At 53.3% G+C, this 25,007-nt stretch overlaps 1 protein-coding gene across 3 annotated transcripts; it reads right to left on the reverse strand.

The window, feature by feature from the left end:
* Window positions 1-641: 641 nt before the first annotated feature.
* Window positions 642-24,645, reverse strand: LOC120375464 (transmembrane protease serine 5-like). Of its 3 annotated transcripts, XM_039496114.1 has the most exons (10): window positions 24,591-24,645; window positions 19,997-20,121; window positions 18,539-18,652; window positions 17,810-17,853; window positions 16,504-16,666; window positions 16,190-16,368; window positions 12,328-12,475; window positions 9,029-9,074; window positions 6,052-6,196; window positions 642-2,459 (listed from the first exon to the last, which is right to left on the reverse strand). In XM_039496114.1, the coding sequence occupies exons 1-7, from the start codon at window positions 24,606-24,608 to the stop codon at window positions 12,465-12,467; spliced, it is 654 nt and encodes a 217-aa protein (XP_039352048.1). In that variant the 5' UTR covers window positions 24,609-24,645; the 3' UTR covers window positions 642-2,459; window positions 6,052-6,196; window positions 9,029-9,074; window positions 12,328-12,464. The 3 variants fall into 3 exon arrangements, 2 of the variants coding, with proteins under 2 accessions (XP_039352048.1, XP_039352049.1); XM_039496115.1 differs by lacking the exons at window positions 642-2,459; window positions 6,052-6,196; window positions 9,029-9,074; window positions 12,328-12,475; window positions 16,190-16,368 and adding an exon at window positions 14,537-14,591; XR_005586562.1 differs by lacking the exons at window positions 6,052-6,196; window positions 9,029-9,074; window positions 12,328-12,475; ... (4 more) ...; window positions 19,997-20,121; window positions 24,591-24,645 and adding an exon at window positions 4,024-4,338.
* Window positions 24,646-25,007: the final 362 nt, after the last annotated feature.

Raw genomic sequence — 25,007 nt, forward strand, 5'->3', positions numbered from 1 at the left:
CTCCCTGCGTCTTTCCAGTTCATGCCGATCCACTGTAACTACATATTAACTGGGACAGAGCTTCAGAGTGGGGATACTTTTGTCCTGGACTCTTCTTTACCTGGCACGTCCACCCTGGGGATGGCTCTGCTCCTTAAGCCTGACCCTTGCTTTGCTCCTAGTGGCTCTGTTTAAAGAACAGACAAAACGCTGTATCGGTTCCATGCTCTGGGATGGGAGAGTCTCTCAAATCACAAGGGTGAATACTGTTGCTAATTTGGAAGCAAGACTAAAATCCTGTTACGTTGGGGCAGGGGGTTGGGTAAAGAATGTAAAAGGAGGTCGATGGTCATCTCTGAAGCTCTGTGTAACATGAGATCAATAGAAATATTTTCATTCAAATCAGACAAATGAGCTGTTTTCATCCTAGGAAGATTGTGGAATCTCTATCGGTGGAGTGTTTTTAAGAACAGCTTGGACAAACACCTTTCTGGGATGGTCTAGATAACACTGGGTCCTGCCTCAGTGCAGAGAACTGGATGAGATGACCTACTGAGGTCCCTTCCAGTCCTACATTTCTATGATTCTATAATCACACACAACTAAGCTTCAACTCTAAAATTACAGAGCGCTTTTTGAAAAACATGACATGAATAGAGATAGAAGAGTCATGATCATTTATTCACGATGGAGACCCAGGAAGAAGTCAGTGGAAAAAAAAATACAGAAACACTTTGTGATCTTAAGTCATTTTCCCAGCCTCCTTCCTCACCTCTTGCAGCTTTTTCGGCACACTGAGAACTAACGAGTCTCACTCCAGCTGCTGCTTCAATTCAGTAAATTCAGCAATAGCCACATTCAGATCTTGCTAGACCTAGAACAGCAGCACAGACAGCAAGGCTACAGCAGTTCATTTACAGTAACCAAAGGCTATGAGAGCCATTTCTATTTCAAAAGTAACACCGACATGACAACACCAGCGTGCTGCCTGAAACGTACGTACCTCCCAAAGTTACAAACAACACCTACGGTTATTATAACTGAAAGAAATTAGAAGGAATAGAGGTTCTATTTCCCCAATGTATTTACCCAATGCAGTAGACAGAAATTTATATATATTCACTTTCTCTGTATGGTCAGACTTTTTAACCTCACTAGAAAGTCCCTGTTAAACAGCAGAGGAGAAGAAAAACTCGTTAAAAAAAAAAGCATTATTGTATGGTAATTTTTGAAAAAAAATAGAACAGGGCGATATTAAATTGCAGATCTTTAAAAAAAAAATGATTCCAGTAAAAAAATTCCAGAGTCCCTTTAACAGTTTTCTAATTTTAAATTAGATAAATGTCAATTTGAAAAGTACAGTTTAACTACCGGTATACATTTTAAAAGCTTCCATAGGCATGCAAGATCAAGAGATGTTTCTCCCTTTTTTAAAAAAAGATCCCCAAACTGTTAAATAAACAAACAATCTCCTGCATTGTTTGTTCCTTAAATACTGCAGCACTAGGAACCCAAAGCTGAAATTGACTACAGACAAGTGTAACTGATGTCACTGATTGTTATTGTATACACCGAGAAACATGAATACACAGCAACAAATAAACAGAGACAAGTAAAATGGATATTTAAGATTCTTTCACTTTTAACATAGCATAACTGGAATCAGATGTAAAAGGTATTTTCACAGTGTACGATTTTTGAGTTGATCATCCTCCTCTGCGAAGAAAAAATCCAGATGTAATATCTCACCTGCATTAGAGCCTTTCTAACTTACATTTCAAAGCCAGAGTGGCAAGGCAGAGAACAGCTAAAAGAATTAGTCCAGGGGTATAGAAAGGACGATGGGCACAAAAAATATAAGCGGGCCACAGGAAGGACAGTCTTCCAATCAATATACAGAAAATCTGGGCTCGGTTCCCAGCTCTGCACAGAATCTCCGTGTGACCTTGGCCAAGGTCATTCCACTGCTTTGTGCCTCAGTTTCCTCATCAGCAAAATAAGAATGATTCCTCCCTATCTGAATGCAGAGAGGCTTAGAAGATAAATGCATTAATATACACGAGAGGCTCTGAAACTACTGTGATGAGCAGCACAGAAAACCATTCAGCTACAGCCCGCCCTTTATTTATATCCCAGGTCTGCTACATCATACATTGGTATGTTTCAGTCAAGGGCACTCTTTATAAGAGGTGGTGATTCATCCTGGAATCCTTAGCCAAGATCCTCCTCCCCTGCCTTCCTGTGCAGCATGCTCATGGCTGCACATCAGTGAGGTTGTACTGCTTTGGGATGATGCAGGATGAAAGCTGCTAGATACAGATAAAGTGAAACCGCTGCCGTGTCACCTCATTTTCGATCCTGGATTTCAGTAGGCCGATGTTGCCGGACAGACTGTCCACTTGTGACTCCAAGTCATCAGCGCTCTGCATGCTTGGGAGGAATTCGTTATACTTCTTGTTAATCATGTTGCAGACTTTGCCCTAGGCAGAAAAACAAACACCCATAAGGTTGCCAACTCTGACTGAAGCTATTCCAGGAAGTTTCTTTCCCCAACATGTCATAATGTCATTTTCTTAAAATATCCTATTAAAATCTCCCAGGTTGCTTTCAATAATCAACAGGAGATTGATGCCGATTCTGGGAGACTCCAAGCCAATCCCTGAGGGTTGGCAACCCTAAAGACCCACAGAGAGAAACCCCAAGGCTGTGGCTACAGGGCCAAAGCCTCCCACCCCCATCGGAGCCCTCTCTGCAACCCCACATCAGTGAGATGGGCAGAATGATTTAGCAGTTAGCAGGACACAGAAAGTAGCTCAAAGGGAACGTCCCACAGGCTAGGGTGGGAGCAGCACAGTTCCTCATCCACAGATCCCCCATCACTGACAGCCCACCATCCAGACCTCATGCACCTCCCCTCAGATCCCCCATCACTGACAGCCAGCAAACGTTAGCAGGAATCTCTGGTCCAAAGCACCCCACCATCCAGCTCCTCATGCACCGCCCCTCAGTGTTACCCAACCCCTAATGCCTGGTGCCCCGACACTCCAGTGTCACCCACCACCACACTCCCATCCTGTCCCTTCCCTGGACCCCACCAAGGGCCTTTCTAACCCTCCTTAATTTACTCCCCAGCTGCCCCCTCCCATGATCCCACAATCATCCCCTGCCCCCAGCACTCCCTCTCCCCCTGGAGTCCCCCTGTCCAGGGTCCCCATAGGCAGCCCCCGGCCGAGGTCCCCTTCTCTCCTCCCCCCTTCCCAGCACCCCTGCTCTGCCCCCGTCTACAACACACACACACACTGGGGTCCCCTCCATACTCCAGTCCCTGGATCCCTCCTCTGCCCCCCGGGTTCCCCCCACACCCAGCCCCCCTGGATTTCCCCCTTGTCCCCCAGATCCCCCACACACCCAGCCCCGGGAACCCCCTCTGCCGCCCCCCCCAGGATCCTCCTCCCCTGACCCCTGCATCCCGCCCACTGCCCCCCGGGCCCCTCCCACACACAGTCCCGGGAACCCCTCTGCCCCCGGATCCTCCTCCCCCGACCCCTGCATCCCGCCCACTGCCCCCGGGCCTCCCACCCCGGGAACCCCTCTGCCCCCGGGATCCTCCCCCCACCCCTGCATCCCACCCACTGCCCCGGGCCCCTCCCACACAGTCCCCGGGATCACCCCTGCCCCCGGATCCTCCTCCCCCGCCCACTGCCCCCGGGCCCCTCCCACACCCAGCCCCGGGAACCCCTCTGCCCTCCCCGGATCCTCCTCCCCCGACCCTGCATCCCGCCCACTGCCCCCGGGCGCCTCCCACACCCAGTCCCCGGGATCCCACTGCCCCCAGGATCCTCCCCCGACCCCTGCATCCCGCCCACTGCCCCCAGGCGCCTCCCACACCCAGTCCCCAGGATCCCCACTGCACCCAGTCCCCCCCCAGGATCCTCCTCCCCTCCCGCCCACTGCCCCCGGGCGCCTCCCACACCCAGTCCCCCGGGACCCCCTGCCCCCGGGCGCCTCCCACACCCAGCCCCGCCGGTCACACCCCAGACCCACCCTCGGCTGCCCCACGCGGCGGGACAGCCGGGCGATCCGGGTGCCCAGATCCTCCTCCTCCAGCCGGCCCGAGTGCGCCAGCACCGCAGCCACCAGCGAGGGGGACCCAGCGCGCGGCACCACGGGAAAGCGAGTCCGCCCGCCCCTCGCTCCGGGACTCCAACTCCCACGAACGTGACTGAGGTGGCCCGGGCGGGACTACAACTCCCAGAGCGCACCATGCAGGGCGGGCCTACGAGCAGCGGCGTGGGACAAACCTATTTAGACCGTTTTGCTCTTTCCCCGCCATTCTATTGGTCCGCAGCCGCCGAGCGAGTGAACGAGTCCCCCCGTCTGATTGGTCCGCTGCCGCGGGGCGGGGAATATAAACCGGGCCCCCGGAATTGTTGCCTTTCGGCCGAGGACTAGTGCTGAAGCTGGGCCGCGCCGCGTTGGCCGTAAGTGGGGCGGACGGGGGGGAGCCGCGGGGGAGATGGGGCAGCGCTCGGGCAGGGGGCTGGGCTGGTGCCGGGGAGGGGAGAAGGGCAGCTCTTGGGCAGGGGCTGGGCTGGTGCCGGGGGAGGGGGAGAAGGGGCAGCTCTTGGGCAGGGGGCTGGGCTGGTGCCGGGGGAGGGGGAGAAGGGCAGCTCTTGGGCAGGGGCTGGGCTGGTGCCGGGGAGGGGAGAAGGGCAGCTCTTGGGCAGGGGCGCTGGGCTGGTGCCGGGGAGGGGGAAGGGGCAGCTCTTGGGCAGAGGGGCTGGGCTGGTGCCGGGGAGGGGGAAGGGGCAGCTCTTGGGCAGGGGGCTGGGCTGGTGCCGGGGAGGAGGGGGAGAAGGGGCAGCTCTTGGGCAGGGGCTGGGCTGCTGCCGGGGAGGAGGGAGAAGGCAGCTCTTGGGCAGGGGCTGGGCTGGTGCCGGGGAGGGGGAAGGGCAGCTCTTGAGCAGGGGCTGGGCTGCTGCTGGGGAGGGGGAGAAGGGGCAGCTCTTGGGCAGGGGCTGGGCTGCTGCTGGGGAGGGGGAGAAGGGCAGCTCTTGGGCAGAGGGGCTGGGCTGGTGCCGGGGAGGGGGAGGCAGCTCTTGGGCAGAGGGGCTGGGCTGGTGCCGGGGAGGTGGGGAAGGGGCAGCTCTTGGGCAGGGGGCTGGGCTGGTGCCGGGAGGAGGGGAGAAGGGGCAGCTCTTGGGCAGGGGGCTGGGCTGCTGCCGGGGAGGAGGGGAGAAGGCAGCTCTTGGGCAGGGGCTGGGCTGGTGCCGGGAGGGGGAAGGGGCAGCTCTTGAGCAGGGGCTGGGCTGCTGCCGGGAGGGGAGAAGGGGCAGCTCTTGGGCAGGGGCTGGGCTGCTGCTGGGGAGGGGAGAAGGGGCAGCTCTTGGGCAGAGGCTGGGCTGGTGCCGGGAGGGGGAAGGGGCAGCTCTTGGGCAGAGGGGCTGGGCTGGTGCCGGGAGGGGAAGGGGCAGCTCTTGGGCAGGGGCTGGGCTGGTGCCGGGGAGAAGGGGCAGCTCTTGGGCAGGGGCTGGGCTGCTGCCGGGGAGGGGGAGGCAGCTCTTGGGCAGGGGCTGGGCTGCTGCCGGGGAGGGGAAGGGCAGCTCTTGGGCAGGGGCTGGGCTGCTGCCGGGAGGGGAAGGGGCAGCTCGCGGGCAGGGGCGCTGGGCTGCTGCCGGGGGAGGGGGGGGGGAAGGGGCAGCTCTTGGGCAGGGGCGCTGGGCTGGTGCTGGAGGGAGGGGGGAGAGGGGGCAGCTCTCGGGCAGGGGGGCTGGGCTGGTGCTGGAGGGAGGGGGGAGAGGGGGCAGCTCTCAGGCATGGGCGCTGGGCTGGTGCTGGGGGAGCTCCTGCACCAGGGTGTTGGGCTGGTGCCATATGGGGGGGTTCGGGGCTTGCTCCTGCACTGGGGCCTGCTGGGGAGGTGGCAGCTGCAAATGGGGAAAGGCCCCTTTGGAGGCTTCTGAAAAGCTGCCTGTGAAGGGGGGGAAGCACTTCGCACCTGCCCTTACCCGCTCCAGAGGCTGGGCCCAGCCAGGTCTGCTCCTGCTTTGCATCCAGGACACCCACACTCACCTGTGCTCTTTGCAGTGACCTGGATGTTGGCTTCCTTTCCTCTGGCTGGGAGGGGATTGGCTCCCCTGGGGGAGTTGGTGGGTGAAATGGATCTGACCTACTGTGTGACCTTCTAGACCAACTGTACTTTCCTGTCAATTTCTCACTTTGTTCAAAAAAGCAAAATCAAGGATTAAATGGTTTTCAAGGGTCTTTGGTTTTCCAATAAAAGCTTCCAGTTAATCACAAGTGTGTTGGATTTTTCTTTGGGGAGAGGGGGGGTGGGAGAGAAACTTGTTACAGTGTGGTGGTTCTTCCAGTGCTTAGGAGAGGGGTAGGCAACCTAGGGCATGCATGCCAAAGGTGGTGAGTGAGCTGATTTTCAGTGGCACTCACACTGCCTGGGTCCTGGCCATAGGTCTGAGGGTTCTGTGTTTTAATTTAATTTTAAATTAACCATCTTAAACATTTTAAAAACCTTATTTACTTGACATCTAACCATAGTTTAGTTACATACTACAGACTTATTGAAAGACCTTTTAGAAACATTAATGTATTACTGGCATGTGAAACATTAAATCAGACTGAATAAATGAAGACTTAACACACAACTATTGAAAGGTTACTGCCCCTGGCTTAGGAGTTTCTGAATTGGAGGTGGGGGAGCTTGATTTAAAATCCCTCCCAGCTGCTTGGCCAGTCTCCCTGAGCACACTATGCCCCTGGTTCTCTAGCAAGGGTCAGGGAAGTCATGTGCTGAGACATCAAACTCTAGAGCAGATATACTCAGACTGGAGCTTGGAAGCTGCAAGTAGCTCTTTAATTTGTCTCCTACAGCTCTTTGCAGCACCTATTAAAAAACTGATTTAGTTAACCACTCAGCATGCTTTTCCTGTAGTAATGGGCACAGACCCATTCATGTACTAAGCATAGAAAAACTAAAGATCTCATCACATACTGTTGAATGATGGAGCTATAGTAAAATGAAAGTTACATTATGTAAATGAGGCATGTTTGGGGTATTTTCTAATTTAGCTTCTGCGCCCATACCCCGGTTGGGGTGACGGGCATGAATGATGATGACCCCTAAGGCCTGAGAATTGCTGCTCTAGAGCTAAACTGTTGGGGCTACTGGTCTATGCTCAAAGTGAACAAGGCAGGTCCGCTTTACAGGCTGGTTGACATCAGCCTCTTTCAGAGCTATGTACCATGGGCTGAGGGGCCCCCAGAGCAGTGTCGCTGGAGGGGCTTTCCCAGGGGTAGTTCAGGGCTGAGCCTAGGCCTGCGCCCAGGGACTCAGCCCTCCACCAACGAGCCGGACGGGCTGACCCCGCGTTCCGCACGAGGCTGCCAGTAACTCGCTCTGCGCTGTGCTCGGAGTCAGCGCCGCTGCCGGTATCTAAACAGCGGCAGAGCCCTCGAGCAAAGCCAGGTCCGGGCCCATCCCCGAGCTGGTCTCCCGCTCCCGCCGGCTCCGGGGCGTCTCCCCCCTGCGGGAGAGTCACCTGGGGGCAGAACACGGGCGGGGGGGGGCCGCTCCAGCGCGTCCCAGCCGGTCCCGGCTCCAGCGGCGTCAGGCGGTCTGCGCCCGAGGCCCGCGTGGCACCAGGCGGAGCCGCAGCTCACGGGAAGGGGCTGCGCCTCGGAGCAGGAACACGGGGCTTTGCTCCCCCGCGTTGCGGCAACACACACGCCCCGTTCGGGTGCAGTATAAGGGATCCAGCCCGGCCCCACCTTCAGCTCCTCCCGCCGGCACAAGCGCGCCAGCACCGCAGCCGGCAGCGAGGGGGACCCAGCGCGCGGCACCACGGGAAAGCGAGTCCGCCCGCCCCTTGCTCCGGGACTCCAATTCCCACGAACGTGACTTAGGCGGCCCGGGCGGGACTACAACTCCCAGAGTACACCACGCAGGCAGGCTACGAGCCGCGACGTGGGACAAACCTATTTAGAACGTTTTGCTCTTTCCCCGCCATACTATTGGTCCGCAGCCGCCGAGCGAGTGAACGAGTCTCCCCGTCTGATTGGTCCGCTGCCGCGGGGCGGGGAATATAAACCGGGCCCCCGGAACTGCTGCCTTTCGGCTGGGGAGAGCCGGGGGCTGGTGCTGGGGTGGGCCGGGCCGGGCCGGGCCGGGCCGCGAAGGCGGTAAGTGGGGCGGACGAGGGGGAGAAGGAGCAGCGCTCGGGCAGGGGCGCTGGGCTGGTGCCGCGGGGCTGGGGGCGGGTCTCTGGGGCAGGGGCGCGGGGCTGGGGGTCGGGTCTCTGGGGCAGGGCGCGGGGCTGGTGGGGGTCGGGTCTCTGGGGCAGGGGCGCGGGGCTGGGGGTCGGGTCTCTGGGGCAGGGGCGCGGGGCTGGAGGGGGTCGGGCCCTAGGGTGGGGTCGGGTCTCTGGGGCAGGGGCGCGGGGCTGGGGGTCGGGTCTCTGGGGCAGGGGCAGGGGCGCGGGGCTGGGGTCGGGTCTCTGGGGCAGGGGCGCGGGGCTGGGGGTCAGGTCTCTGGGGCAGGGGCGCGGGGCTGGGGGTCGGGTCTCTGGGGCAGGGGCGCGGGGCTGGGGGTCGGGCCCTGGGGCAGGGGCGCGGGGGGTCGGGCCCTGGGGCAGGGGCGCGGGGGGCGGGTCGGGTCTCTGGGGCAGGGGCGCGGGGGGCGGGTCGGGTCTCTGGGGCAGGGGCGCGGGGGGGGGGCTGGGGGGTCGGGTCTCTGGGGCAGGGGCGCGGGGGCAGGGGCGCGGGGCTGGGGGGTCGGGTCTCTGGGGCAGGGAAGGTGGCAGCTGCCAATGGGGAAAGGCCCCTTTGGAGGCTTCTGAAAAGCTGCCTGTGAAGGGGGGGAAGCGCTTCGCACCTGCCCTTACCTGCTCCAGAGGCTGGGCCCAGCCAGGCCTGCTCCTGCTTTGTCTCCGGGACACCCACACTCCCCTGTGCTCTTTGGAGTGACCTGGATGTTGGCTTCCTTTCCTCTGGCCTGGAGGGGATTGGATCTCGTGGAGAAATGGATCTGACTTACCATGTGACCTTCCAGACCAACTTTACTTTCCTGTCAATTTCTCACTCTTTTAGAAAAAGCAAAAACAAGGGGAATAAATGGTTTTCAAGCTTCTCTGGTTTTCCAATAAAAGCTTCCACTTAATCACAAGTGTTGGATTTTTCTTTTGGGGAAATGGGGGTGGGACAGAAGCTTGTAGCAAAACTTCAAACTTGCTATAGTGTGGGGCTTCTCTGGTTGCTTATGAGGTTGTGAGTTTGAGGTTTTGCAGCTTGATTTAAAATCCCTCCCAGCTGCTTGGCCAACCTCTCTGAGCACATGATCCCCCTGGTTCTCCAGCAAGGGCCAGGGAAGCCATGTTCTGAGATCAAACTCTAGAGCAGTGATACTCAGACTGCAGCTTGTAAGCAGCTCTTTGCAGCACCTGTTAAAACACTGATGCTTTTCCTATGTTCATTTGCACAAACTCAGTGATGTTTCTGTTTCCAGCACCTAAAGAGTTCCCATGTCCTACTGTTTAAATATGAAGCTATAGTAAATGAAACAATGAATTCACACTACTGAAGTATGTTTGGGTTAATGGTTGCTGATTTGGCTTCTGAACCACTGAGGTCTGAGTATTGTTGCTCTAGAGCTAAACTTTTGAGGCTATTGGTATGCCCTAAAAGTGAAGAATGCAGAGTTCTCCACAAGTAACTTTTACTTGCTTGTTGACCTCAGCCTCTCTAAGTAATGGCAATGAACTGAGCCATGTAGCTGATGGGACCCCAGAGCAGTGTAGCTTGGGCGACTTGTCAAGGAGTAGTGCCATGCTGAGCCAAGAGCAGAAGCCTGCTACCAGTAAATGGACCTTTCTAAAGAGTCAGACTGGACTACACCTAATTAAGTACAAGGCTGCAGGAGTTGGAAGCCTCAGGCTTGAACTAGGTCTGTTAGTTGCAGTAGATCTGATTTCTACAACCAATCTAAATGATGGCAGAGCCCTCTCCCAGTGTGATCTCCTACGATAGCCAGTAACTGTTCTGTCTCCCACCAGCTCTGGTGTTCCTGAAATTAAATGTCTGTGCTCTTCAGTGCAGAAACATTGTGGTAGCACAAACACCCTGTTTGGGTGCAGAATAAATGATCCCAACACACACTCCTGGCCCCACCTTTTGCTCCTCCACCCAGTGGGAAAGCTGGGAGATCCAGGTGCCCTGGGTGTCCTCCAGCTGGCCCAATTGTGCCAACACTGCAGCCAACAGTGAGGGAGATAGGGGCAGCTGTGGGGATCCAGCGCCGGGTCACTGGCCACTTTCTCAACAGTGGCCCACCACTGTGTGGCATGATGGGTTTAAAAGGCTGGAGTTCCCCTTGCCTTTCCCCAGCACTGCTCAAATTCAGGTACTTCTCCAGCTTCTGACCCACAGCCCCCTTATCAGGGCCAGTTGGGCCCTAACTGAGCTGACTCCAGCTGTGTACCATCCAGAAACATATGAAAGGAAAAGGTTATTTTCATGTTTTGTCAGCAGAGGAGTTAAGACTCACATCTTTAGCTCATACCCAATCCATGTAACTTTCTGTTAAAATAATAGCTAATTGTTATTCAGAAGGCTAATAGGTAAAGGCCCTTAGCAGCTCTCAGAAACTGCTAATGGTAAGAATTCACTATCTGCAGCAGCAACAAGTGCAACTTTGCTTAAAAAAAGGCCATGGGATGTAGCTGATTTCTACAGAGGAATTAGCTTCACATTGCAGTGCTACAAGTAGCAGCACATCCCTATAGTTTGCAGTTTTATATATGTGTGTGAAAATGCTAGCTGTAGGAGAGTGCTACCTACAGCAGCAAGAGGTCCAACTTTTGCTTAAAAAAAAAAATCTGATGTAGCTGATTCCTACAGATAGCAGTCTTACATGCCAGTGGCGCGAGAAACTGCTGCCTGTAGGAATTGGCTTCCTCATATGGCAGTGCTACAGGTAGTACATCCCTATACTAACAAGTGGGGTTCTCCAGGGATCAGTTCTGGATGTTTCTTTTCAACATCTTTAATGACTGACAGATAACAGCTTTCGAGTTGTACAAAGGAAGTAGCATCTTTCCCCAGAAGCGGTTTCTTACACTCTATAGGTATCACTGACTGCTGCAGCGAGCACATCTCTACACGCAGCCGTTTCCCGTACACTCTAGTGCAAGAAACTGCTCGCTGGAGACATTTGCTACATCAGGCACCAGTTTAATACACTAGCAGCTTCGAACTCTCGACAAGTCCCGGAACGTGCTGCCGGTAGCACAGTCCTACGAGGAGCAGCGTCCTTCACTACAGGGGCAGCCACGCGGACCCAGCGCCCGGTCACACCCCCGGCCACTTCAACAGTGGCCCGACACCGCGCGGCACCACGGGAAAGCGAGTCCGCTCGCCCCCTACTGCGGGACTCCAATTCCCCCGAACGTGACTGAGGAGGCCCGGGCGGGACTACAACTCCCAGAATGGACCACGGAGGGAGGGCCTACGAGTCGCGACGTGGGACAAACCTATTTAGAACGTTTCGCTCTTCCCCCGCCATTCTATTGGTCCGCAGCCGCCGAGCGAGTGAACGAGTCTCCCCGTCTGATTGGTCCGCTGCCGCGGGGCGGGGAATATAAACCGGGCCCCCGGAAGCGCTGCCTCTCGGCCTGGGGGAGCTGGGGGCTGGTGCTGGGCCGCGCCGCGAAGGCGGTAAGTGGGGCGGACGGGGCAAGGGGCGGGGCGATGCGGGGGAGCCGCGGGCCGGCTGTGGCTGGAGCGGCCCGGGAGCTGCGGGGAGGGGGCTTGGAGAGGATGCACTGGGCTGGTGGCAGGGCTCGGGGTGCACCGGGCTGGCGGGGAGGGGCTCGGGGAGCACTAGGCTGGTGGGGGGGGCTCGGGAGGGAGATACTGGACTGGAGGCAGGGCTCAGGATGTATTGGGGTGGTAGAGGGCTTGGGGGAGGGGTGCACCGGGCTGGTGGGGAGGGGCTCGGGGAGCACTAGGCTGGTGGTGGGGGTTCCGGAGGGGGAATACTGGGCTGGAGGCAGGGCTCAGGGTGCACTGGGGTGGTAGAGGGCTTGGGGAGGGGTGCACCAGGCTGGCGGGAGGGGCTCGGGGAGCACTAGGCTGGTGGGGGGAGTTCGGGAGGGGGGATACTGCCCTGGAGACAGGGCTCAGGGTGCATTGGGGTGGTAGGGGGCTCGGGGGGAGGAGTGTACTGGTGGGGGGGCATCCTCTTACATTAGCACTTGCTGGGGACCTGGCAGCTGTGAAGGGCCTTTTGAAAACCTGCCTGTGAAGGGGAAGTGCTTTGTATCAGACACCAACACTCACCTGTCTTCTTTGCAGGAAGGGGCAGTGACCTGAATGTTTGCTTCCTTTTGTCTTGCCTGGAGGAGATGAGATCTCTGGGGGATCTTGCTGGGAAATGCATCTGAGTTACTGTGTGACCTTCTAGACAAACTTTCCTGTCAATTTCTCACTGTTAGAAAAAGCAAACAAGGGGAATAAATGGTTTTCAAAGGTCTCAGCTTTTTCCAATAAAAGTTTCCACTTAATCACAAGTGTGTTGGATTTTTCTTTTGGTAAGGGGGGTGGGAGAGAAGCTTGTAGCAAAACTTGGAACTGTTAGGCCTAAATAGAAATGTAGCACAAAACCAGTTATGCCAACCTTACCTAAGTCAGGCTAACAAGGGCTTCTGGGTAATACCCAAGTAAAAACATACTAAAAACAGCATGTCTCACAAAGCACTGAAAAAATTAAAATAAGTGAGGGGCTTATTCCTGGCAGAGTACCAGCTGTGCTGTGTTAAAAACAGTGTTTAAAAAACCCCAGCTTCCCATGTTCTTACTCACTCCCTAATTTAGTTTCCAGTTTGTTTTTAACTCCCCAACATTCCTAACTTTTGGTGCTTGTTAAAATATTAACAATCTAATGCTGTAAACATAGGAAACTAGGTATGTGTGTATTAAAGGTGTCTAGATTCTAGTTGCTCAAATGATTATGATGTAATAAAACTATATAAGTTGATACTAAAATGTAAAGGGGGGGGGGCTAGTTCTCTTTGAAGACAAGCTGCTCTCTATTGATGCATACACTTGTCAATAAAGAGCTTTTGATCAGACCTTGCTGGTGTTGCCTGTCTCTTTGCAGTCAAACAACAAACTTTGCTGTGGGGGCTAAAGTCCCTGACAGAACCTGCTGTAGTGGGGGTTCTCCCATTGCTTATGAGGTTCTGAGTTGGAGGTTTTGGCATTGGATTTAAAATCCCTCAGTTGCTTGACCAACCCTCCCTAAGAACACTATCCCCCTGGTTCTCCAAGAAGGCTCAGGGAAACCAGGTGCTGAGACCTCACCTGGTAGAGCAGGTGTAGTTTGATCACAGCTTGGAAGCTGCAAGTAGCTCTTTGCAGCACCAGTTAAAACACTGATTTAATTGACCACTCAATGCTCTTACTATATTCATTTGCACAAAGCCATTGATGGGACTGTAAACATAGAAAAACTAAAGATTTTCCCATCCCATACTGTTTAAATATGAAGCTATAGTAAATGAAACAAGTTCACACCACTGGGGCTTTTTTGGGGTAATGATTGCTAATTTGGCTCCTGAAGCACTGGGACCTGAGTATTGCTACTGTACAGCTAAGCCTGTGAGGCTATTTCTATACTCTAAAACTGAAGGATGGAGGATTCTTTGCAGGTAACCTGTACATGCTGGTTGACCTCAGCCTCTCACAGGGAGAGCAGAGAACTGAGCCATGGGCTGATAGGACCCCAGAGAAGGGGTGGGGGAGACTTGTCAAGTAGTAATAGATTGAGCAAAGAGCATGGGCCTTCTACCCTGCAAGGCCATCAGGAAGATAGGTGGCTGCTGGCTCCAGTAAATGGGCTTTCCCAAAGATTCAGACTGGACTACACCTAATTACATATGAGGCTGCAGGAGTTGGAAGCCTCAGGGTTGAACTACCTCAGTGTGCTAGTAGAAATCAGCTCTACTGCAACTATCTAAACAGCTGCAGAGCCCTTTACCAAAGTGATCTCCTAGGATAACCACTAGCTGTTCTCCCTCTCCCACCAGCTCTGGTGTAGCTAAAATTAAGTATCTGCTCTTCAGAGCAGAAACACTGTGGTGTGTCCCTTTCCATTGTGATAACAACCAAACACCCTGTTTGGGTGCAGTATAAATGAATGTGTACCTACCTTCTGGATTTTTCGTGTAAGTGGCAAAGCCTATACTGTGCTCTCTCCTTTCTGCTTCCACAAAGCAACCAGCATCCAAGGAAACTACACTGCTAGCCTCTAAACTCAAAGGGCTGCTGCCCCATGCTTATTAACACAGCTGTGGAGAAAGATGCCTGAAGTTGGCTCAGCTAGGATTCAGGAGGGCCAGCTGCAAGAGGCCTGTACCTCAGTAATCCAAAACTATGACTGCTTAGAGCCAAGGCCCATGTGAACTGCCAGCACTGGCCTGATCCTCACTGCAGAACTTACTGAAAGGGAGAACAGGCCCTGCACCCTTATGGTAAAGGTAGAAATATAGCTAACATTCCCCCTTCTTCAGACTGACTTCTCTCTGGGAGGTGAAGCAACACAGCTGTGGAGGAAAAGATTGCATTATAAAGTGCTGCTGTCCTCATCTGCTCACACACACACACAGCAGGAGCTAATCCATCAACCAATGTGAAATAATGTGATGACCATTCCCAGTTAATTTGTTCCTTTCATCTTCTACCATAACTTCAGTGGAGGTGCTTGTAGTAATAATTAGCCTTTCTAAGCCTGTGATTCTATACCTGGATGCAGAAAAGGGCTGATAAACTGACTTTCAAAAGTAGTGAGATCTAGCAAGTCTTTAACCTGCATTTTATCTGCTCCCCCACACTTCTATCAGTAAAGCAATAATACGCAGCTGGTGGGAGTGTATTTTTCAGGTGGAGTGGGAGCTGAATGGGGGATTAGCTATAGAGGCACAGCTGACCACTGCCTAGACTCTGCACAGATTGTAGCTGTATCACAGACTGGCAATTCTTTTCCTGCAGACTTCAGTACAATTAAATACTAGAAACAGCTCAAAGGAAACCTGGGATCAGGGAGTGGTAATGGGGGTTCTTTTTGGCTGATCGAATAATATTTGAGCTAATCACAACAAGGAACATATGACTGAGATAATACCCTTGGCAATCTCTCATTTTATAAAATAGCAGCAAAGGAAACAGATTAACCCACTTTCTATGCTCTGTTATGCAACTGCAGAGAACTCTTATGAGAACAGCTGTCAGTTTCCCTCCTCTGCATTTCTGTTTTTGCAATGGATGCAGGAGAGGTATAGCCTTAATCTGGACAGCTGCCTGTGACCCTGCTGCATTTACCAGACTGAGTGTGCAGAGATGCCAAGTATCTCAGACAGTAGAAGCAGTAGCCAGAAAGCCCAGCTGCTTTGCCTTCCCACACTGCTTGGATGGGTAAGGCACCAGTCTTAATGCTGCAGTCAGCCTATTTCTCACTTGCTTTGGTCATGTAAGATTTTATCAGCAGGTATCTTTATTGTCTCCCCTGAACTTTCATTAAATAACTGGTAGGAGATCATCTCCCATCCCTGTATTCTAGCACCATGATCACCCCCAGCTGAAGAACAGTCTACAGGCCTAGCTGCAAAGAAATAGTGAGGTTCTTGCAGACAAAGTTGGGCATCTGATGGCCTTCACTGTTGGCTTTATACATTTGGCCTGAACAACCAGATTGTTCTTACACAAGATGAAAACTATAACCTCCTTCCCACTGATAAGATAAGATCAAGGACCTGCAGAGGCTGGTGGCAGATAGAAGGGGCAATACAGATAAATTTGCTCCTTTTTAATTCACTGGAGGGGGGAAATCCTGTTGCTATTAATAGATGGAGGGAAATGCTTGAAGATATTTCCAATGGGTCTTGGAGGTTGGGAATTGGGGTCACACACAGAGTTGATAACAAGCAAATTTGCAATGCTGGTGAAAGGTGTCAGATTGTCATGCTGGAGCCTAACAGGTTCTGGTTATTCCCAGAATGCTGCACCATGCACAGCAGCTACAGCCGTGCTTCCCATTCTCAGCCCCCTGTAGACTGAGCAGGAATCCCAGACATACGCAAACACTTACATGCATAGTGCCTATACACACCCGCAAAACGCTGCTCTCTATGGATTTCTCTCTCACCGGAGAAGTTCAAGGGCGCTGTGAGTTTCATCAGTGCGATGTCATAGTCATGACTCCTGTCGTCATAGTGGGGGTGGTAGATGATTTTCTCCATCACCGCACGGGCCTGCTGTGGGACTGACACGTGGGCGATAATCCTGGCAAAGACCAGCCAGCTGGAGACCTGTGTCCGCCTGTAACTGAGCAGAGACATGGCCCACCTGTTCCTCCAGGGCTGCAGTATTGCTGGGGCGGCCAATTCCCCAGTCCCTCCCCTGCTGGGGGAACAGCCGGGCTCGGCACTAGGCCTCCGGCTGTGCCGTTCCCAGACTCACTTGTGCACGCAGTGAGCGGCCGTGACAATCCAGTCGTGCGCCACCACGGAGCCTCCGCACACGTGTCTGGAGTTGAGGTACAGGCTGACCTGCCACGGCCAGCGTCCCAACGGGGCGTCTCTTCCCCCCACGATCCGGGCTGCCCTGGAGCGCAGGCCGCACTCTGCAAAGGGGAGTAACGTGAACCCGGTGCCGTCAAACACCACCTAAGAGTGGGGGAGGGATGGGCAGCAAAGGGTGTCCGAGAAACCTGTCCCTCTCCAGGAGCTGCGGAGCTTTGCCTTGGGGACGAAGGGAGAGAGGGAAGGTCTTTGAGCACCAAGCCTGGGGGAGACTAGCAGGAGAACAAAGAGGCAGGAAATGGGAGGAAAGAAAGGGAAAGCAGGCAGCAGAGAGGGAAGCAGCTGACAGGAGTCATTCCCCAGGCGTGCTCCTGCCTCCGGGCTGTGAGCCCCTGCTCTGCCCAAGTCCCTGGCTCACCCCCCACAGGACATCAGGGATTCAGGGTGGCCCCAGCTTTCTCCCTTTCTTTTGCCATCTGTGCTGTTCCCCATGTGAAATAAGAGAGAGAAACCCTCTCTAACCCCTTCTGTGTGCTCCGAGCTAGTTCCAGGACCTCTGTCTGCCCACCCGGTCACCTAAACCAAGTCTCCTCCCCCAGCCAGCACCATTAAACCAGAGTGGAGAGGGAGCAAGAGAGAACAGCGAGGGATGCAGGAGTCCCACCTCTCCATCAGGGGGAGTTCTGGGCCACAGCTGCCTTCCCTGACAAGAAGGGGCTGCTGAGACCGTTAGGGTGTAGATACTGCGGGGGGACGGGGGCACTGATTGCATGTGCTGTTAATTACCCAGTAGCTGTGCCATATGGACAGGAGGGATTGGGGAGCTGACGGTCATGTCACTGCTGCCGCTGCAAGCAGACCCCAGCTATGAAATCACACGGACAAAGGGGCTGCTCCGGGGACTTGGAAACCACCCTTTTTTTCTTGCCACTCAGCCGTCTGGGAAGCTAAATCTTCCTCCCACCCAGACCAGCTGGTTTGTGCTGCCTTGTTACTGCAGGGTCGCTCAAGAGGGCTGTGCTGCCTCGCTGAGTAACGCTGCTGCTCGCAGACCACCCAACACTGGGGCTGCTGGATGGGTGAAGAACGACACAGGCTTTGCAAACCAACACCAGGGCCATGCTGAGCGCAGGGCGGTCGGTGTCTAGCCGACCTGGGGCTTGTGCTAATGAACAGAGGGTCTGTAATAGCACCGAGAATGCAAGAGACCCCAGTGCAATATGAGGACAGGGGAAAGCACTTACCGGAACACTTCAGAGCCACAATTCGCCCTGAAGCACAGCTGCTCCTGCACAAGAATAAAATCAGGGTTTGAAATAAAGCTCTCCCAGAACTCTGCAGCCAGGAAACACAGAGATGGCCCATCACGGGGTTCTATGGCAGCTCCCCTAGGAATGGCGACTGGCCAGATGCACCCAGGATGCCCAGAAAGTGGATTCTGATAGGAATAATCATCGCGCCCACCAAAGGCTTTTCTCCATCCCAGCACTTTGCAAACAGGAGCTGGTGCAGGACAGAACGCTCACATGTGCAATTAACCAGGTTGTGTTGCTGCGGCAGCAAAGCAGAGTTGTTCTAAGAGGGCTAGCGGGCCTGCCTGAAGGTCGGGAAGTCAGCTACCCTGTTGACACTGAGGGGATCTCTGCTCTGCAATCAGAGGTGTGATTGCAGCATGTGTAGACATACCCCAGTGCCCAGCTCAGGTACCATTAGCCGTGAAACACAGACTGTCTGGGACCCAGGGTCATTATTCTGGTGGCTAGGCTGTGGTGAAGTCCGCGCCGCCAAAGATTTGCTGCTATAGGTAATCGCACTAGCTAGATCGAAGCTAGCTCGGATATGCCCACACGTGCAGAGTGCAGTGCAGACATCCCTACTGTGTAAGCATCAAGCTGGCTTAAGTCCTATTTTAGCGTGACCTTCTGTTCAGTCCCCCCAATGCCGGTCCTGCTCTCCCCAGCTCCGTCACCCACCTGACCTGCCACACGTCTTCAATGCTGCTCTTCTGGTTGGGCACAATCTGAACCAACTCTTGCGTATCATTCACCTTGACATCTGTCAGGTTCACTCCTTTGTGGCGGGCGAGTCTGTAGAAGCAACAGCAAATGTCATCACCTAAACACAGAGAGCGATCTGAGAGCTCACCCACATGACAGCGTTCTTATGGTCACTTCCTTCCTCTTTTCTGCATAGAACCATTGTACTCTAGTTTATACATGCTAATTCTGGCCACTGCTCACAAGAGACGAAAGGGTTAAATATAATAGCCATCACCCACTGGGAGGACTAAACCTTTACCCTGCCACGTTTCATGGAATCACAGTGCTTAACCAGGAGGGCTACCAACTACAGACACACAAAAACAGGCTTCCACGCACACTAAGTTTTGTCTCTCTCATTTACCAGGGGCAATGCCCTGTCTGGAACTGTACAGCACACAGGGACATCTGGTGGCTAAATAATAATACTGCAAATGAACATCCCCCAGCCCTTACTTTACACTCTAACCCCAAAATCAGAAAATAGGTTTGCTTGCATCACTAAAGTATCTTTTCAGATGCTACCATCCCTTTGCTAGCCTTGCAATGTCGACAGCGTGTGAGTACAACAGGAGAAAGTAACAATACCGTGTCCTTCGCTGACACCTTCCAAGTGAGGATCTCAAAACACGCTCCAAACATGAACCAGTTCATCCTCACCTGGGAAACAGGTGACTATTATGATCCTTGTTTGAAAGGTGGGGGAAATGAGGCACAGAGAATAGAGGTCACAAGGGAGTAGAGGAGGTACAGTTAGAACCCAGGAGTCCTGCTTTTCATTTATGCCAGAAAACCATCCTCCTCATCTCTATGGTGATGTTCAGGGGAAATGCACAGCCACGGAACAGCCGTGGAGAGGAGAACAGTGACATGATATCTGGGAGTGACTCCATAGACAGAAATGATATAAGGGCTTAACCCAACTTCCAGGGAAGCCGATAGAAAGATAATCCCACAGTCCATGATTCTGTGAGCTTGGGAAGCTGCTATGAAAGTCTCGGGAAATAAACACAAGCTACAGGACATCTAGCGTAAGTCAAAAAATGCAGATTGTTTTTTTCCCCACAGGACATTTTTTCATTTAAAACAATATATCAGGTGAAAAAAATTAAATTTGCAGTGAAAATTCCAACTCCCAAATGGTTGATTTGGGGGTTTCCTCCCTTTTCCAACGGCAAAATAGAAAAAGGGTGAGAAATGGGACTAGCATAATGGGACCCCATTCTCAGCTGAATCTAGGCCCCAAATAAATATCAGTAACTCTACGGTCCCTGGCCCCCAGTCCTGTCCTCTGATCACATGACTTCTGCAATATCTTCAGCAAAATGGCAAATCAAAGACCTGTACCTGAGACTGGCCGACTAGGTCTATGCTGAGAGGAGCATCACTTACTGGAGGTATCCCAGCTGCCTACAGATCAGAGTCTCCAGGGAGAGATTCCACCGCTCGTGACATGCCAGGAGCCAGCCGGGCCTGCCTTCCACCTGCACTTCCAACAAGAAGTTTCCCGTGTTTATCTGAAAGATACTAAAATCATTTTATTAAAAACGTCCTGCAAGTTTCCTTGCGACCAGCTCTTTGCAAAGGCCAAAGCTAAACACAGTAAAGTCCCAGTGACTAAGGAGGGATGAGCCCACCCCCAAATCTGGCCCTGCAGAGTGCCCCAGAAAACTACTCCTGGACCTTTCCATGTGTTCCCCGGGCTCAGGGGGTGGCACTGCTGGATACTGGCAAAGCATTCTGGGTAGTGCTGTGCAGAGGGCTCTAGCAAGCTTCCCCTTTGCTTCAGAATCACTCCAGTGTCACAAAAAGAAAGAACTTTGGGGACTGGGTTTAAAGGCAGAAGCTGAGCTGCAAAATGAGTTAGAGGCTGAATCCGAGACACTTACTGCTCACATAGCACTTCCCAGTCAGAGATCCCTAAGCACTTTAAATAGCACCATTAACACTATCCCCATTGCAGAGGCAGGCCCAGCTTGGTGTCACAGAGCGATTGTGGTACAGGCAAGCGTGGAACCTGCTGCCTGTCCTACACCCTGTCCAATGAACCACACAGTCTCCTGCATTCAACAAGCAATTAGTATCTCAGGGACTTGATTCAAACTCCATTGCTGTACAGTGGTGACTTTGTGAGACGCCCCATCCCAAGGGCTGGCTTCCCGTGGGATTAACACAGTGGGTGTGAGGGTCGGAAAAGGGGGAACCAGTGGAGAACAGGAAGTGAGACATGTTTGGAGCACTGGTGCACCTGCGCTGAACACCCGGCGCGTAAGAGGTTGTTGTCACCTCGCCTGTGCTTGCAAGAGGGGAACCCCCCAGCCGCATGGGGCCCAGACACACTGTGATCTGTGGCGACCTCAGGAGATGGGTGTGGAGGATAACGCTGAGCCCCAGACAGCAGGAGGTGCGGGAAAGTCATTTACACCATCCTTGGCGTCGCTGCTGAATTTGAACCACAGCTCACAATCTGCTCAGCCCCCACTTTAGGGGGGGTCAGAATCAGGGGATCAGTAAGGAGCAGTCCAGCTCCCTGCTCCTCTGCTCAGAACAGAGACAGAGCTCCCCCTCCTCTCCCTGGCTTGGGTAAACAGCACTTCCACCCCCACACTGCTCCTCCGCCTCCTGCTTCGCTCCCCTTTAACCACTGGGCTCAGCTGTCAAGTTGCCACTGTGATGCCACAGCCGCCATGATTGGACCAGTCCACCCTGAGCTTGTACTGGGACCACCTGGTGCATCCCTGCTTCTCAGCCGAGCTGAATGATGTCCTGCAGGATGAGGGTCCCACTGAGGCATCCCTGGCCAGGCTGGGCATCCCCAACATCACAGAGGAGGAAACGAGTGCCGAGTTCCAGAACCAGATCGGAGTCTGAGCTCCTCCCCAACACAGTGACAGGAGACACCCCAGTGCAGTCACTTGTCTGCCCCAAGGACGAGTGCTGCTGCTTTGCATCCAGACATGTCCCTGGTGCAAGCAGGGGGAGAGGCAAGGGGAAAGGTGCACTGCTGCTCTCCGGCCAACCTGAACGAGCATCGACGTCCTCCCCAGTGAGCTCTGCGGTGGAGCCATTGTGCTCTCCCCCCAATACAGGCAGTTGATGCTGCCTTCCTATGGAGGAGGCGGTGGGGTTAGAGACCCCTGTAGCTCCCTACTCCAGGCTGGGTTAAGGGACCAGAGAAATGTGGAACAAGGGCTTGGGCCACATGGCCAGGAGGCTGATCAGCCACTGACTTAAGTGGAGGAAATGTCACTTTCCCTGTGAGTATAAGGTGCTGCCCCGGGGTAGGTCATAAGCCACAGGGATCCAACTGGAGACCTCTAGGTCTTACGGCCTGTGCTAAATGACCAGCTCTGCTAGCTCAAGGGCTGTAGCAGAGAGCGACAGAGCCCCACTGTGTAGTGTGGGGTCACATGACACAAGAATTAACAATCCCACCTTCAGTCACCCCAGGGAGCGCCGCTTGGAGGGGGGCAGGGAGCCCCTCTCCATAGTCTCTGGTTCCCATTATGTCCACATCAGGCACTTTAGAGTTTGTGCAGCCCTTTTGGTTTTACACCTTCTCCTGCCCCCACGCCATGTCCTTCATGGACTGTAGGTACCCGGAGCTGGTGCTGCCCCCAGACGCAGCTCGGGCACTCACGTGGAAGTGTCTCCTACTGACAGTGCCATATGAATAACTCTTTCTGTACGGTGTGTCCCTCACCCCTCCTTCCCTGCATCCTCTGACCGCTGTCCCTAACCTCTCAACACATCCCACGTCTCCAGGTCCAGCTGCAGCTAAGTGGAATTATTTTTGCAAAGTCTTTTGTAATAAGGTCATAAAAAAACAAAATTCAGCAGGTGATTAAAATCTCTGAACCCCACAGACAGCAGCGTTTTGTGGGTGTGTGTAGGCACTGTGCATCTAAGTGTTTGCGTATACAGGGGGTTCCTGCTCAGTCTACAGAACCACTGCCTAGTTCAGGGGACTGGGAACGGGAATGGGAGCCTTTTACCAGTTGGATATTGTTTCAGATCTGAGCCCAGGTCCTCCAAAGTATTAGGCCCCTAACTCCCACTGAAATTAACAGGAGTTAGCTGTGTAAATAGCTTGGAGGATCTGGCCCTTGATCCCTCACTCCCATGCTTAGGGGTGAGCAGGCTGGGGCACGGCCGGGGAATGCCCGCAGGGCTTTGTGGGGGAGAGGAGAAGCGCTTCTGTAGCTGCTGTGCATGGTGCAGCATTCTGGGAATAACCAGAACCTGTTAGGCTCCAGCACGACCATCTGACACCTTTCACCAGCATTGCAAATTTGCTTGTGATCAACTCTGTGCACAACCCCAACCTCAAAGATCCACTGGAAGCATCTTCTAGCATTTCCCTCCATCTATTAATAGCAACAGGATTTCCCTCCTCCTTCCTGAATTGCTCCTTCCATCTGCCACCAGGCTCAGTGGGTCCTTGATCTTACATTATCAGTGGGAAGGAGGTTATAGTTTTCATCTTGTTTAAGAACAATCTGGCTATTCAGGCCAAATGTATAAAGCTGCTATTTTATAACATGAGAGATTGTTATGGGAATTATCTCAGTCATATCTTCCTTGTTGTGATTAGTTCAAATATTACTACTCACTCATCCCAGGTTTACTTTGAGCTGTTTCTAATATTTGATTGTACTGAATTCTACAGGAAAAGAATTGCCAGTCTGTGATACAGCTACAATCTGTGCAGAGTACTCTAGGCAGTGGTCAGCTGTGTCTCTTTAGCTAATCCTCCATTCAGCTCCCACTCCCCCTGAAAAATACACTCCCACCAGCTGCATGTTATTGCTTTACTGACAGAAGTGTGGGGGAGCAGATAAAATTCAGATTAAAGACAGTTTATCAGCCCTTTTCTGCATCCAGGTATAGAATTCCAGGCTTAGAAGAGCTAATTATTACTATAAGAACCTCCACTGTAGTTATGGAAGGAGAAGACAAAAGGCACAAACTAACTGGGAATGGGCATCACATTATTGAACACTGGTTAATGCATTAGCTCCTGTTGTGTGGGAGCAGGGGAGGACAGCAGCAGGTTATAATGCAATCTTTTCTTCCAGAGCCATGCTGCTTCACCTTCCCAAGAGAAGTCAGTCAGAAGAAGGGGGAACCTTAGCTATATTTCTACCTTTACCATAAGGGTGCAGGGCCTATTCTCCCTTTCAGTATCTTCTGCAGTGAGGACCAGGCCAGTGCTGGCAGTTCACATGGGTCTTAGCTCTAAGCGGTGATAGTTTTGGATTACTGAGGTACAGGCCTCTTGCAGCTGGCCCCCCAAATCCTAGTTAAGCCACCCTCAGGCATCTTTCTCCCCAGCTGTTTTAAGCATGTGGCAACAGCCCTTTGAGTTTAGAGGCCAGCAGTGTAGTTTCCTTAGAAGGTGATGACTTTGTGCAAGGAGAAAGGAGAGAGCACAGTACAGGCTTAGCCACTTACAAGAAAAATCCAGAAGGTGGGTGCACATTATTTATACTGCATCCAAAACAGGGTGTCTGGTTGTTGCCACAACAGTAGGGGACAAACCACAATGCTTCTGCTTTGAAGAGCAGGTACTTAATTTTAGCTATACCAGGCACACCAGAGCTGGTGGGAGAGGGAGAACAGCTAGTGATTATCCCAGGAGATCACTTTGGTAGAGGGCTCTGCAGCTGTTTAGATAGTTGCAGTAGATCTGGTTTTACTACCACACACAGTTAGTTCAACCCTCAAGCTTCCCACTCCTGCAGCCTCATACTGAATGAGTAGTCCAGTCTGACTCTTTGGGAAGGTCCATTTACTAGAGCCAGCAGCCACCTATCTTCCTGATGGCCTTGCAGGCTTTGCTCAATCTATTACTACTTGACAAGTCCCTCAAGCTACACTGCACTAGCAAGTCTCCCTTACCCTCTCTCTGGGGTCCCCTCAGCCCATGGCTCAGTTCTCCACTCTCCCTGTGAGAGGCTGAGATCAACGAGCATGTACTGGTTACCTGCAAAGAATCCTGCATCCTTCACTATTAGGGAACACCAATAGCATCAAGGGCTTGGCTCTTGAGCAGCAATACCCAGACCTCAGTGATTCAAGAGCCAAATTAGCAATTACCCCAAACATGCCCCAGTGGTGTGAATCAATTGTTTCATTTACTATAAATTCATCTTTAAACAGTAGGACATGGGAACTCTTTAGTTTTTCTATGTTCACAGCATCAATGGCTTTGTGCAAACTATAGGAAAAGTATCCTGAGTGATTAATTAAATCAGTGTTTTAATAGGTGCTGCAAAGAGCTACTTGCAGCTTCCAAGCTGCAGTCGGAGTATATCTGCTCTAGAGTTTGATGTCTCAGAACATGGCTTCCCTGACCCTTGCTGGAGAACCAGGGGCATAGTGTGCTCAGGGAGACTGGCCA

This window comes from Mauremys reevesii, linkage group 12, assembly GCF_016161935.1.
Source record: "Mauremys reevesii isolate NIE-2019 linkage group 12, ASM1616193v1, whole genome shotgun sequence".
NCBI lineage: Eukaryota > Metazoa > Chordata > Testudines > Geoemydidae > Mauremys > Mauremys reevesii.